The sequence below is a fragment of the Vombatus ursinus genome, unplaced genomic scaffold, assembly GCF_900497805.2.
Source record: "Vombatus ursinus unplaced genomic scaffold, bare-nosed wombat genome assembly UNPS02014790.1, whole genome shotgun sequence".
NCBI classification, from domain to species: domain Eukaryota; kingdom Metazoa; phylum Chordata; class Mammalia; order Diprotodontia; family Vombatidae; genus Vombatus; species Vombatus ursinus.
The window spans coordinates 1377738-1391463 of NW_020954568.1; the positions used below are offsets into that span (position 1 = coordinate 1377738).

General features: G+C 56.9%; 1 protein-coding gene across 2 annotated transcripts in view; it reads right to left on the reverse strand.

The window, feature by feature from the left end:
- The window catches only part of CARS (cysteinyl-tRNA synthetase), a 47708-nt gene that overhangs the window by 33648 nt on the left and 334 nt on the right, over window positions 1-13726 (reverse strand). The window contains exon 2 of one of the 2 annotated variants that reach the window (XM_027868693.1): window positions 4304-4549. The exons of the other annotated variant lie outside the window; for it this stretch is intronic. Coding sequence (XP_027724494.1) covers window positions 4304-4549 — 246 coding nt within the window. The remainder of the gene's footprint in view (window positions 1-4303; window positions 4550-13726) is intronic. 2 annotated transcript variants of the gene reach the window in all.

Consider the following 13726-nt stretch of genomic DNA (forward strand, 5'->3'; position numbering starts at 1 on the left):
CAGAGGACCCCACATGCCCACCTCTCCAGGAACAAGCAGCCTGAGTGACTGGTTGGGGCGAGGATAATTGAGTCACTGGGAAAACTGCAGAGGAACTGGGCCCCAGCCTTGGGCCTGCCTGCCACGCTTCCCAGGGAATCGGACGCAGAGCTGGCCTGCCCAGCGCCTCCGATGTCTACTGTCATGAGAGCCTGGAGACAAACTGGCAGAAGGGATCTTCGGGCCTCTCCCTGCTTTCACTGGAGACGCGATTCACCTCCAACCACTCAGGAAGGACAGCCTCCAGACGCTTACGGGCGCCTCACTGAAGATGGATTTCCTAAGCCCCCACCACTCACTCCTCCCTCTCTCTAAGCAGCCATGTCCCCGGTTAGCAGAACTCAAACAAGTTTGGCATCTAATTAAATTGCTGTGTGTTTTTAATAATGCTATTTTAACTTCTTCCTGGGGGGAGGGGAACCCCTGATCATATGACTGTAGAAGAAAACCTCCTTTGGAACCTTCTCTACTGAGACAAAATGGCGGCCAAGTGTTGGTGACCTCTTCTTTAAGACTGGCCTGGGGCCCACGGGGGCAAAGGTTGCCAAGATCCGAGGCAGAGACTGAGGGCTCAGGGGCCTCAGATACCACCTCGTCCACCCAGGCCCTCTTAGGGATGGAGGTCAGCGCCCACACGGGAGTTAGAGGCTGGGCCCCGGCCTCTTGATCTCACTTCACAGAGCCACAGGTATGAAAGGAGGCTGTTTTTAAAACTGTCACATGAAATGGAACCAGAAAGACGGAGCAGAGACTGGGCAAAGGGGCCAAGCTCCTCCCATTCCGTGTTCAGAGTTCCACCAACACTGCAATGAATGTGCCCGCGTGCGGCTTTGGGCAGATGCTCCCTTCAATCATCAGAACTTCAACATGCCTTCTTCCTCTGGCCTGTGTTCACGGCCCCATTCAAACCAGACCCAATGGCCAAGTCGAGGTCCCTGGGAGTCCCAGTAAAAGGCCGAGAACGGATGATTGACTAGTGACCAACTTAATCAAAGTCAGAGACGGCGCAGCCCGAGAGCCGGGCTCTGCTTTTCAGCAAGAACAGGTTGCACCTGGCTCCCCCGGCTCCGGTTCTGACGAGGTCCGTCACAGGAGATCAGGGGACACCACATAGGTGCTTCACCAAGATGAGTCTTGGGGAAATGGTAAGCAGCTCTGGGCCCCAGCACTATGAGAGGCATTGGAGGTGGGCTAAATGATGACGGTCAGGCCTCCGGGGAGGGCCCCAGGGACCTGGATAAAGGCACCGACTACAAAGGGCCGGGAAAGGTGACTGCCGTGCTGACGGACAGCTTCAGGATCCAAAAAGGCTGACGGGCTGGAGAGAACCCTGGGTCAAGCTGAGCAAGAGGAAATTTAAGAAGGATAAACACAAAGTCTTAAACTTAGGTTAAAAAAATCTGTTTTACTAGTACAAGATGGAGGAAGTAATTTGTCTGAAAAAGATCTGGGGGTCTGGGTGGACAGCAAGTTCACTGGGCATCAACCATGTGATATGGCAGCCCCCCCAGAGCTAACTTTGACCTTGGAACTTCCAGGAATAAAGAGGCGAGAGTCACTGTCAAGCCCCACCAAGAGCATGGAGGTCAGTTCTGGGAGCATTTTAGAAATTCAATTTCAGTCAATAAACATTTATTAAGCTCCTATGATGTGCAAACCAGGAAGGCAGGTGCAAGCTGGGCACATGAAGACCAGGACGGAGGAAGCAGGGGAGCGGGGGGGCACCAGGGCATGAAGAGCAGGAAGACCTCCAGACACAGGCAAGATTTATCCTGGTCGGGGAGTGGGGAGTAAGCGACTGGGACCCAAGGACAAAGGCCCCCAACTTCAATAAATCTGTGGAAAGCCCGGAGGTTTAACAGGGCCCGGGTCAAGCCCCACCCACCCCCTCCTAGATGAGGAGTCTGAGGTTCAGAGAGGCTCAGAGAAGGAGCCTCAGTGACAGGGCCGTGAAGGGAGGGGCCAGGGGCTCTGTGCTTGGGGCTCTGGCTCTTGCGTTCGCAAACCCTGGCCTGGATACAGAGCTTGGCACACAGGGAAGGCTTTTTCATTCATTCATGCATTCCTTCATTCCTCTGCATGGTTTTGTGGTCCACAGGTGGAAGGATCCATGGGATGATAACAAAACAGAAAGGAGAGGAGAGGAAGGGTGTGTGTATATGTGCGCGCACGTGTGCGTGTGTGAGCGTGTGCGCGTGTGCGTGAAGCCAGCCAGGGACCCCTTTCTTCCTCCCTCTCAGGAGCTGCAGTGAGTTCCCAGGTGGGACCCAGGTGACCTCAACATTATCAAGCTACGGGAGCCTGACGGGCTGGTTTGTAATTAAGTCCCATTCAGCAGCTTGAAGAAGCTCATGGTCTCCTAACAGCCCCGGCGGGCACGGTGAGCCGACCACCCACTTTCCGACTTGCGGCCCACCCGACCCAACAGGACCGTGTGCCTCGCCCAGAACTGTCCCAGGCTCTCTATCTATGCACTCAGCCTGTCCCTGAGGCCTCTGTGGGGGCGGGGCTTCAGTCTCTTCCTTCTGCCTCAAACCCAAGGCCAGGTGACAGGAAGCACAAGAGAGAATGGGTCAGGCACCCAGAGGAGTTCTGACCTAGGTAACATCTTAAGGAAACCCAATAGAAAAAACCCAAATCTATGATGTCCATGCACACGACCAAGGTATCACAGAAAAGACTCTAGGCCTGGATTTCCCTGAGAGCCCACTTGGGGTGGGAGGCCCACTGAGCAAAGCAGGACGCCCCTGGAGAAGCCAGAGGCTGCCAGGCCCTGGTGCCTCTGCCCAGGGCTCCTCACGGCTGTGAAAGCTCAGCTGGGATGGGAAAAGCTAGAAACCACAGCCCGGGCCCCAAACAGAACCTATGTCCCCAAACTAGCCAATGCTAGCCATCTTATTAACTCTCAGAGTGGCCTCATTTAACTGGCTAAATGCTCTCTGTAATTACGGGGACTTTCATGCCCAGCCCTGCCCTAACGCCAGGCTACCTCGCTCTCTCTCCTGGGGGATTACAAGGCCAGTGTCTAACTCCTAAGATGAAAGGTGCTTCCTGACAGCTAGGCCTCATTAGACATGCCAGGCACATGATGCTCAAAGCCACTGCCGTGTCCTGGGGGAGGCGAGCCCCATCTCAATCTGAGGCTGTGAGGCCACACTCCTGGAGGGGGCTGTCCAGCTGTCACCACAGGGCCAATGAGCAGAGCCCCACGTACAGATGTGCCAACAGCTGAGCCCGGGTCCCAAGGAGTCATGAGGAATGCATAGACGAGACAGAGCCAGCCACCGAGGGGACGATGACCACAGATGAAATGGACAGTGGTCATCACAGATGGGTCAAGGAAGGAGCCAGAGCCCTGGGTGACGCACAGAACGTGATCGTCTCAAACATGCTGGCCATTAACTGAGCATTCTCCTCTGGGGACCCAGCTCACAGAGGCTTTCCAGCACGCGTACTCCCAAACATAAGCAGACACACACTGAAACCAAAGGTCACCAAGCCAGTCTGTGTCAGGACAGGCAGAGCCAGACCTCAGAGATCACCTTGTCTGACCCTTGCCCTTTACCCCTGAGGAAACACAGAGTGACTTGTCCAAGGTCACACCGCTAGAGAGCAACATGGCTGACTGCTGAACACTCGCTCCCCTCCCTTCATCAGAAACTGATAATCAGTTATGGATTTGGGGGGGGGTGTGGGGGGGGGTTCCCAACCTCCTAAGCCTTACAGTCTCAAACACCTGCCACATTGTGGGACCCCGGGCTAGGCAGCAAGAATGAGATCAAGGGAAAGCCAAGTTCCACATGCAGACACAGCAGCGCCAGCAGACGGACAGGGCCCCACTGCTCTCCAGCTCGGCCACCCTCCACGGACCCCGAAGGGACAAGGCGCCAGGCCTGCCCCAGTATTAGAGACACGCTGTCACTGAGGTGGATTCCAGAACTTCCAGATGCCTGGGGCAGGATCTGGCCAGCGCCCACGGCGGCCCAAAGCACGCCACGGTCGCCACACAGGGGCCACTCCTCCCTGGGCCAGTGAGCGCATGGGAGTCTCGGGCCCATCTCCAAGGTGACTTTGGCTCCGGGCGATACAAAGCAAACAAGTCATTGGTATTGGCTGAGCAGGCCTCCCAGATGGGGCCCCATGCCCCTCGGGTGCTGGGCACACAGACACAAACAGAATGACCAAAGCCAGCCTTGCACAGGCCGGTCTGAGTGGCTAAGGGGCTGAGCCTCTCGGCCGCCCCTCCTCGCACGGTCTTACTCACTTGTTTGCAGTCTACAAGGCTCCTGCGTGCCAGGGCTCCCGCCAGCCAGGGCGTGGATGTGCCTGAACCAGCGGGCCACGTGGAAATGCTGGTCCCCAGGCGGGTCTGTAAACTGCCTGAAGGCTTCCACATCTGCCTGGGAGAAGGTGTGGCCCTGCAGGTAGCTACGGCTGCTGAGGTACTCATTCAAAGCCTTCACCCTGGCCCCTTCTTCACTAATGCTCAGAATAAAACTGTAGCCGGGAGCTGTGAAAACAGAGGGACAAGACATCAGTCAGGAATGAGTGTCCAGCAACCCACAAAGGGCTCAAAAAGGAGCTAGGTGGGCTCGTCCTTGCCTTCAGCCCAAAGGCAGGGCTGCTGAAGGCCTTAGCCCAGTGTCCAAAAGACTGCAAACTCCTGCCGGGCCAGCTGGGGGAGGGTCCAGGGAGAACCACACCTCTGCCTGAGGCTCTCCCAGAAAAGCTGCCCTCGGTCAGCTCCCATTCTGGGCCTTTCACTCTCCCTGGGTGCCCACCAGAGCAGGAATTCCTGGATGTTTAGGGACCCTCCTGGCAACAAGCCGGATGGGAAGTACTGCACGAGGTCCAGAAGAAGCACCGTTCTCCTCACTTGGGAATGTTCTAGGGCCTGTCCTGCCTCCTGATTCCCTCCCCCCCACTTCCCTCACTCTCGGCCTCCTCCCCAGGCACTAGCTTCCTGGCCAGGCCCCCAACCCTTCACCCCGACTCTGAAAAGCTTACAGGATGATCCAGAAAACACCTGGAGATGGTTCTGTCTGAGCCGCTCCTTGGACAAATGAGGAGCCAGAGACGGGTGAAGGACCTGGCCAAGGGCCAGGACAGGAAGGGTGTGCTGGAAGGCCCCGGCTCTCTCTGGCACATCTCAGCGCCTCCCTCCTCTCCTCCAAGGGTACGTGTCTAACGTCAGCAAAAGGAAAATACTGACTTCCAAGGGGCCTTCAAGAAATAATGGGCGGAAATAGTCTTCTCAACACTATGATTTTTAAGACTAGTGAGAATCTGCATGGTGGTTTTATACAGGTAAAGTGAGCCTGCCCTTCCTCCCTTCCTTCCCTCCTTCTCCCTCTCTCTGTCTCTGTGTCTCTCTGTCTCTCTCTGTCTCTGTGTCTCTCTGTCTCTCTCTCCTGCCTCCCTCCTTGTATTTGAGAGTTCATTAAGCAAACAGCACCTTGATTCTGACACATTCCTGTACAGGTGTGCGTCCACATCGAAGAGAATTTCCCCCATGAACACTCATGCATTTTGTGCCAAAAAAGAAAATTTTCAATCAAAAGACTCCTGGAGGTCCTTGTTTCCCCAGTGAAGAAGTCTCTGGCAGCCGTCCTTAGGGATCCCAGTTCCAGAGCTAAGAGGCGCACAGCTGGTCCCCACACGAGCTCCTCGGGGATGGGTGCTAAGATGTCACTGACTCACATCAAACATACGTGGTGAGGTAGGGCGGTGCTTTGGCACAGGGCACATTACAGGAGCTGGGGGGGCTTCAGCACCGGCTCCCTAGGCCAACAGGACTGTTTTTATCCTCATAACCACGGAACTTGCTTTGGCCTCAACATGCCATCCATATACGTATAAGTTTAATCAATCTGCCATTGCTTGCACGACAATAGGTTAAAAGCAATAGTTTGGCTGCATTTCAGAAGAGATGAGGGCCATTCCCCAGAGTTCACACTACCTCACCTACATTCTCCCAAGTCTCGTTTCACAGACAAGTGGCCAAGAAGCGATGTGCCCAAGGTCACGGCCAGCTTCCAGTCATCACCCGATTTACGCGCGGTGGACAGCTGGACAGTGGCCAGAGTGAAAAGAACCCTCGGGCCACAATTCCAAAGACAGATGCCCCAGACAGTCACAGGCTAAAAAAACTTCTGGCAAGGAACCTGCCGAAGTCAGGGGAACAAGGTGCCACCAGCACAATGCAAAACACAGCGCGTTCAGGGTTAGGGTTAGTCTGGACTTCAATCCGCCTGACTAAAAAGCATTTCTCAACAGCTCTTAGGCTGTCCACAGTGTGGGGCAGACAAACACCCAGGAAGAGGCCAGGCCCCTCTGGGAGCTCTGGGTCTGGTGGGAGGAGGGCACAGCGGCCAGGCGAGGGAGGCCCCCGGCACGCACACAGTCAGGCGCTTCTTTCAGGCTACTTCTAGCCATAAAAGCACACCCATTCCTGATGCTGAATCACTGGTTGGCATCAAGGACCAGCTCCCTTCAGCTAAAATCCCACCTTCCATGGGAAGCCTTCCCTGACCCCCCCCCCCGTCAGTCTACAAGGTTCCCCGTTAGACTAGAAGCTCCTGGAGGGCTTAGACTGTCTTCTGCCTCTCTCTGTATCTGCAGCATCAGCATGGTCGCTGGCACATAGGTGTGCATGCTGAGGAAGTAGGGCCTGGAATACCTGCCACGTGTGGGTGCTGTGGGGACAAGCCGAAGCAGGCACGAGGCGGCCCTGAGGACGCTGCTCTTTGGAGGGCGTCGGGCCCAGTGTCCACATCTGTGTCTCTAAGGGTGTGACGGGAGTGAGCCGAGGTGGGAGCCCAGCCTGGTCAACCGCCAACACCAACTGCTGACCCGTATCCACGAACGGGACGTGCGCCAGCCCCGCCACCTCAGCTGCTGCTGCTGAAGCCACGCGGCGTCACCAAACATTTACGAGGCGCCTCCTGTGCCCGGCCCTCCCTCCCTTGTGGCAGTCAGCGGGGATGACCAGCCTCCGCTCCAGACACATTGCTTCCCAGAACAGTGGCCACGGGGCTTAGACCCGCGAGCGCCCACCGGCATAAATGGTGTTGTCCCAACAAGGGAATCTGAACAGGCACCCAACATGCCCTTAGCGCAATTCACGGCAGACACAGCACACTCGATAAAGTAAAGGTCCAAGGTGCAAACCCCAAGCCACGGACGCCTAGACCACTGAGGCCACAGAGACCCAGACCACTGAGAGGGGAACTTAGAGGCGCTCCGGACCAAGCCCATTATTGGACCGACCGAGAAATGTAGAGAAGGAACTTACCCAGGGACCTGAGGTGCCTGTGGGGAGCCTGGGCAAACAACGATTGTTATTTAGAAAGGGCCTCCCGGGGTCGGGGGTGGGGAGCCTTAAGCTACAAATAACCACTTCCTGGGTGCTATTTGTCACACTGATGCTCTGGCAAAGTGCCTTTAAGATGAGGATCTCAAAGCACCTACAACTTACGGCACGTGGCAAGCAGAATCTTCATTTCTAATAGGAGGAACAAGAAAGTGATTGAGGGGTCACGCTGCAGGCCCCTACCAAAGGGAGGTTTCTTCCAGGCCAATCCAACAGGCCTTAATTGCCGTGTGTGTATGTAAAGCATTATATAGGATGTGAGAGATACATAGATGAGCTGAAACACAGGGCCTGCCCTCAACAGGCTCACATTCTACATTGGGGGAGACGAGATAGCAAAAGAGAAGCAAACACAAAAGTGTGAGCAGGGCTAAGGGCCCAGCACCCGCCCACGCCCTCAATCGAGGCCTGCTGATTGACTGGAGTGATCCTCTGAGCGGGGGATTCCCAGCGTCTGAGGGGAGGAGGAGGGAGAGCATTCCAGGTCTGGGACCAGGAGAGAGCACAATGGTTCGAGGAAGGGACACAAGCCAGTTTGGCTGGAATACAGAGTCCACAAATTAGAGCAATTGAAGGGGAGCCATGGATCGCCTTCCACACTGTGGTACTATCAGCAGATTAGCTGCGGCCGGGCCCGTGCCACGGGGTGCCAAGAGAGCGTAGCTACCCACCTACGAGATCACAGAGCCATCAGTGAGCACAGGGGAGGAAAGTGGAGCCCAGTGGATCTGAAGGAACCTGTTGGGAGCGGGCTGGCTTCCGCGTGCTGGCCACGGACTGAAAGCAGGTCACGCACGGTCAACCCTGACTCAGAGCACGGTCAAACTGAACGGCAGCCCGGTGGGCAGTGCCACCCTGACGGCGTGCCCCAGCACAGTCAAGCCTCACCGAGCAGCCTGGCCCAGCCAGGCTTGTTTGCTCCCAAAGAGGAACCCACATTTTGCAACAAGCCTTGGGGTGCTTCTGTCCTCCTGTAAAATGCACAACCGTGACTCACAACTCCAAAGGAAGGCCTATTGGAGGGTGGCGGTCTTATTCACTTCTGGACTTTGTTCTGGGAAGGCTTCCCTGGTCCGACTCCTCAGCGGCGCCCCCAGATAAGCCTGCCCCAATACAAGCTTTCTGGGTCCACGGGGAAAGCTAACTGGCTCCCACTTAAAGGGCTGCCCAGAGAAGGGAAAGAAGGAGCATGTCCCTTTGGCCAGTTCCTGCTGGAGAGGTCACCAGAGGAGCCAGAGCCTCCCCAACCGCTGCCGAAAGGCTTCCCGCTTTCCCAGAGGCCAGTCAACGCCACCCTAGCAGCAAAGGGCCTCTGGGAATTCCAGCCCAGACACCAGCACCAGGGACAAAGGCCCAGACACCACCAGGAGTGACGAGGATCCAGCAGTAACATGGGCCCTTAGGCCACTCTCAGATCGCAAAGGAATGCAAAAACTTCATGGAAATAGAAGGGAACCAATGAACTGCTCGTGGCCAGAGTGCAGCTTGCCAGCCAACCTGGGGGGGCTGCTTTTCCTGAGGCCCACGTGGCTACCAGGGTTCAATTCCTCTCCCCCCTTTCCCTCCTCCTTCCTCCCCATCTCCTCTTCTTCCTCCTCCTCCTCCTCCTCCTCAGATGCTTCAGGCATTGTGCTTCAAGGCTTCCAGCCCCAACCTCGCAGCCCCCTGTACCCACAAATCCAGTGTCGCCCTTGAGCCCTCACTCTCTCCCCAGGGCGCCATTTCTACCCTTTCGACATCTCACCTATAGGACCCCTTGTCTCTACTCACACGTCCACCCCCTGGGCCACGGCCATCACCTCACACCAGGACTGCAGCCTAGCCCATCTGTCCAAAAACATGAGTGGGCCAGGCTGCTGGCTAAGAGCTGGGGATACAAAGAAAGGCAAAAGCCAGCCCCTGCCCTCAAGGAGTTCCCAATCTAATAGAGGAGATATACAAACAGTTATTTAGGCACCAGAAGGAGGAGGGGCTGGGAAAGGCAATCTGGCTTCACTCTCTGGCTCTGAGACTACAGGGGCTCCCTGTTACCTCTAGTACCAAAGAGAAATGCTCTGCGTGGCTTTTAAAGGGGTAGGGAAGGGAATAAACGTGTTATGCAGCACTTTCCATTTGCAGGCACTTTATAAGCCGGATCTCATCTGATCCTTACAACAACCCTGTTACCATCCACATTTTACAGATGAGGTCACTGCTGAAGACCAGCTTTCACCAGAGAGCCTGGATCCCTGGGTCCCAGGCAGAGGCCAATGGGGCACAGGACTCCATCCACAGCAGCCCCCCACAACAGCAGCCTGCCCCTCCTCCCCCCTAAGCTCTTGGGGCAGCCAGGTCCTCTGTGTCTCCCCAGTAACCGACAGGGCTGGACCCCGTTAGCTTCTCCTGCACTGCGAAGGGAACCATCCTCCTGAACTCAGTGCCACCCCAGTCAGGGACTTCTTGCTCTAAATAAAGAATTAAGAGTAGGGCGCAGAGAAGCCAGGGGAAGCTGAATAATCTAAATGCCCCCTCACACTGCCTGCCTGCCAGCAGCCTAAGTGGGCCCCAGGAGCCGAGAAAGCTGAGATCACCCTCTTGACCCGGAAGCTCTGGATGGGTCATTACAGTTTCCAGGGCTTCACTCCACAAAGCTGGGCCCAGGAGGCTTTGGTTAATGAATGGGGAGCCTGGTATGAGGGCGCTCATGAAGCCAATCAGAGGGAGCTTTTACGGGTTACCTGAGGCTCTCCGTCCCTGGAGGTGCTGTGAGGCCACCCCTGTCCTCTCATTACCACCCACCTGCCTCCCCACCCCATCCATCACTCAGCGTCCTTCCTGACCCACGAATCAGGTGGTGCTAGCCAGCTCATATGCCTCTGGTCTGGCACTCGGGGCCCTGCCCTCTCCTCCACCCAAGCTCAGCATCCCTGGAATTTCTATTCAGCCTCCTAGGTCACCTCCTCCAGGAAGCCTGCCCTGAACCTCCCTGGTCTGTACCACCCCCAGGAAGGTTATTATTGTGATAGTTCCCTAGAAGGGCAGAGATTTCCCCCTCTTTCCTCCCCCCAGAGAGCCCAGGGCTCTAGGTCAGAATGGAGGCCAGTCATCCATCCCCCACTTCACCTTCCCCTTTGGGAAAGGGGTCTCGGCCCACCTGTCCAGATTCCCCAGAACATCCTCTTCTGTCCAGGGCCATTGGCCTCCAGCTGTCCTCATGCCTGAGGCACACTGATTCCTGCCCTCCGCAGCTTCTTTTCAGTCTCAGCTACAATCTCCCCTCCTCCAGGAAGCCTTCCCAGCCCCTCCTGATTGCAGGGCCTTCCCTGGAATTCTCCTGTCCAGAGCTTGCTTTGTACAGACCTGTGTTCGTTTCCCCATTAGACTGTAAGCTCCTTGAAGGTAGGAACCAAGCACGGCTCATAACAGGCAAGTGCTTAATAAATGTTATTGACTGGCCAATTGCTGGGAGCCACCCAGGAGTGGGTAAAGCAGCGAGGGCTGGAAAGGGCCACTTGGCACAACCACACCTTTTACAGTTGGAGAAACTGTGGCCCTCCCCCCCAAAAGGAAAGGCCCTTGCCAGGGAGGCCCTATGGACGGCTCTGTGATCTGGATGCCATGAGCACTCCTCTGGAAAGGCGGGTCAGTCTATCCACGCAGACACTCACCTTTGAGGTGATTCTGCTGGACAGCCGAGGGCTGGAGAGGAGACAAGCAGGTCACACCAGGGTCACAGCTGCTCACACTACCATCAAGCTGTATCTTCACTCAGGCCCCTGGGGGCAGCCCTGCCCACTGACCCAAGATGAGACACTTGCTGACCACGGAGAGTCACACAGCCAGCTCTGGAGTTCAATCCCAGACCCAAACGCGCCCCTAGACGGAATCCATCCTTTGGATGGCCCACACTTGGCAGACCTGACAGGATACCCAGCCCGCCACACGTTGGGGCTCCTGAGCACCTCAGTGTGCTGGCTTCGACTCCCTGGTCTTCCCTACCCCTTTAAAAGCCACGCAGAGCGTTTCTCTTTGGTACTGGAGGTAACAGGGAGCCCCTGGAGTCTCAGAGCCAGAGAGTGAAGCCAGATTGCCTTTCCCAGCCCCTCCTCCTTCTGGTGCCTAAATAGCTGTTTGTATATCTCCTCTATTAGACTGGGAACTCCTTGAGGGCAGGGGCTGGCTTTTGCCTTTCTTTGTATCCCCAGCTCTTAGCCAGCAGCCTGGCCCACTCATGTTTTTGGACAGATGGGCTAGGCTGCAGTCCTGGTGTGAGGTGATGGCCGTGGCCCAGGGGGTGGACGTGTGAGTAGAGATAAGGGGTCCTATGGGTGAGATGTTGTAAGGCCCAGGACTCACCCCAAATTTGGCATTCAGGAGTCTCTGCTGCACACTGTAAGTGGACCCCCGTTCCAAGCCCCTGGCCCCAGACTGTGTGCAACCAAGAAGAGCTGGTTGTCTCACTCCTCCACAGAGGGAGGCCTCTCAGAAGCAGCACCCACCCAGGCACCATCCCCAAGGGCCTCCTTCCCCTGAAGTCACAGGAACTCTGAAATCTGCCGTCCTCACTTCACAGAGGGATGGGGAGACCCAAGGCTGGAGTGGGGAAGGGGCAGGACAAAGCCACCCTCACGGGTCACCTCCTCTCAGGGCAACCACTGGAGGGCACCAGGCAACTGGATGCCTTCACTGTACAGATAGAGAAACTGAGGCCCAGGAAGGGTAGGAACTTTCTTGAGATGCCTCTGGGAGTGACCCTCCTCCAGCACCAAGTCTGTCTGCCCCCTGTGCTCCAGGGTGGGGAGGGAAGCAGGGTGTCTCCCCCCTTCCCCAGGATCCCTGGCCTTAGCCAGCTCAGGGCCTGCTCTGCTCCCTCTGCCCCTCCAACCTGCCAGCTGTGGGCCCTGGACAAGCCTCAGTGTCCCCATCTCTGAAATGGGTCTGCCTCCTCACAGGACTGCTGTGGTGATACTTAAGGACATGGCACACACCTGTCTGCCCCTTAGAGAATGGGGGATGCTGGGGGACCCCAAGAGAAGGGGACCCTGAGTGGGGGTGGGGACACACTGCCTGCCTCTCTACTGAGACATCCAGGGGCAGGAAAGGGGCTCACTCCCTGCCTTTTCTCCTGTGACTCCCCCAGATTGGGGGGGGGCTCATTCTCTGCCCTCTGTCCCTCCAGGCTCTGCCCTCTCTCCCCTGAACCTCCCAGATAGCTAGGGCTCACTCCCTGCCCTCCCTCTGTGATCCTCCACACTGACGGGGAGCTCACTCCCTGTCCTCCCTCTGTGATCCCCCTGATGAACACGGGGGGCTCACTCCCCGTCCTTCCTCTGTGATCCCCCTGACAAACACGGGGGGCTCACTCCCTGTCCTCCCTCTGGGATCCCCCTGACGAACACGGGGGGCTCACTCCCCATCCCCCCTCTGTGATCCCCCTGACTGATGGAAGGCTCACTCCCTGTCCTCCCTCTGTGATCCTCCATACTGACGGGGAGCTCACTTCCTGCTCTTCCTCTGTGATTCTCCCAGATGGACAGGGGACTCACTCCTTTCTTTCGCTCCCGTGATCCCCTAGACGGACAGGGGGCTCACTCCCTTCTTTTAAGCCTGTGATCTCCCAGATGGACACGGGGCTCACTCCCTGTCCTCCCTCTGTGATCCCTCAGACTGATGGGAGGCTCACTCCCCGTCCTTCCTCTGTGATCCTCCACACTGACAGGAAGCTCACTTCCTGTTCTTCCTCTGTGATTCCCCCAGATGGACAGGGGACTCACTCCCTTCTTTCGCTCCTGTGATGCCCTAGACGGACAAGGGGCTCACTCCCTTCTTTCACTCCTGTGATCCCCCAGACGGACACGGGGCTCACTCCCTGTCCTCCCTCTGGGATCCCCCTGACGAACACGGGGGGCTCACTCCCCATCCCCCCTCTGTGATCCCCCTGACTGATGGAAGGCTCACTCCCTGTCCTCCCTCTGTGATCCTCCACACTGACGGGGAGCTCACTTCCTGCTCTTCCTCTGTGATTCTCCCAGATGGACAGGGGACTCACTCCTTTCTTTCGCTCCCGTGATCCCCTAGACGGACAGGGGGCTCACTCCCTTCTTTTAAGCCTGTGATCTCCCAGATGGACACGGGGCTCACTCCCTGTCCTCCCTCTGTGATCCCCCAGACTGATGGGAGGCTCACTCCCTGTCCTCCCTCCGTGATCCCCCAGACTGATGCGATGCTCACTTCCTGTCCTCCCTCTGTGATCCCCCAGACTGATGCGATGCTCACTCCCTGTCCTCCCTCCGTGATCCCCCAGACTGATGGGAGGCTCACTCCCTGTCCTCCCTC